The following is a 1374-nucleotide window of genomic DNA, read 5'->3' as shown; positions in this document are numbered from 1 at the left end:
CACTGGGGACACTGGGGGGGACATCAGGGACACTGGGGGACACTGGGACATTGGGGGACACTGGGGACACTGGAGGGTACACTGGGGTCACTGGGGACACACTGGGGGCACTGGAGGGGACACTGGGGACACTGAGGGGGACATCGGGGACACTGGGGACACTGGGGGGGGACATCAGGGACACTGGGGACACTGGGACACACTGGGGACACTGGGGATACTGGGAGGTGACAGTGGCACCCCGTTGTCCCCAGGTCTGGCAGCGTGATGGAGCGCAGGGCCATCACCCCCCCTGGGGACACTGGGGACACTGGGACACACTGGGGACACTGGGGGGCACTGGGGACACTGGGAGGTGACAATGTCCCCGTTGTCCCCAGGTCTGGCAGCGTGATGGAGCGCAGGGCCATCACCCCCCCCGTGGGGTCCCCCGTGGGCCGCCCCCTGTACTTGCCCCCCGACAAGTCCGTGCTGGCCCTGGACAAGATCGCCAAGAGGGAGTGCAAGGTCCTGGTGGTGGCACCGGTGCAGTGACACCTCGGGGACGTCGGGGACATTGGGGACATCGGGGACGTTGGGGACGTCGGGGACGTCAAGGATGTGCCACCCCCGGGGGTCCCAAACTCGCCCAGGGACCCCCCTGGGGGGCTGAAACTGCTGCTTGGAGGTGCCAAGGGAGGGGACAGAGGGGACATGGGGGATGTCCCCAAATGTCCCCAAGCTTGGGGACAACCCCCAAGTGTCCCCGAGTGTCCCCAAGTGTCCCCAAGTTTGGGGACAACAAGGATGTGCCACCCTGGGGGTCCCAGACTCATCCAGGGGGGGCTGGAGCTGCTGCTTGGAGGTGCCAAGGGAGGGGACAGAGGGGACATGGGGGATGTCCCCAAATGTCCCCGAGCTTGGGGGCAACCCCCAAGTGTCCCCAAGTGCCCCCGAGGGTCCCCAAGTGTCCCCAAGTTTGGGGACATCAAGGACGTGCCACCGTCACCCACCCCGGGGGGAGGGTCCCCACCTCACCCGTGGGGGGCTCAAGGTGCCAAGAGAGGGGACAGAGGGGACACGGGGATGTCCCTGAGCTTGGGGACATTTGGGGACACTTGGGGACACTTTGGGGACACTTTGGGGACACTTTGGGGCGTCACCCCCGAGCTTGGGGACACTTGGGGACACTTTGGGGCATCGTCCCTGATCTTGGGGCCACTTTGGGGTGTTGTCCTCGAGCTTGGGGACACTTTGGGGCCACTTTGGGGCGTCATCCCTGAGCTTGGGGACACTTTGGGGACACTTGGTTGGGGACACGCAGCCTGTGGCAGGTCCCAGCGCTGCGCCCGCGTTTTGGGGAGGGAGGGGAGGATTTTGGGGACATTTGGGGAC

The 1374-nt window shown here is 65.7% G+C and overlaps 1 protein-coding gene across 1 annotated transcript in view; it reads left to right on the top strand.

Annotated features, from left to right (window-relative positions):
* The window catches only part of LOC113941818 (uncharacterized protein C7orf43 homolog), a gene marked incomplete at its 5' end in the record, with an annotated part of 1587 nt that extends 863 nt beyond the window's left edge, over window positions 1-724 (top strand). Inside the window, one exon of the mRNA XM_027632958.1 lies at window positions 381-724. Within this exon, the coding sequence (XP_027488759.1) occupies window positions 381-534 (154 nt within the window). The remainder of the gene's footprint in view (window positions 1-380) is intronic.
* Window positions 725-1374: the final 650 nt, after the last annotated feature.

This window comes from Corapipo altera, unplaced genomic scaffold (genome assembly GCF_003945725.1).
Source record: "Corapipo altera isolate COAL_440 unplaced genomic scaffold, ASM394572v1 59490, whole genome shotgun sequence".
Taxonomy (NCBI): Eukaryota; Metazoa; Chordata; class Aves; order Passeriformes; family Pipridae; genus Corapipo; species Corapipo altera.
This window is presented reverse-complemented; position numbering and strand designations above follow the sequence as displayed.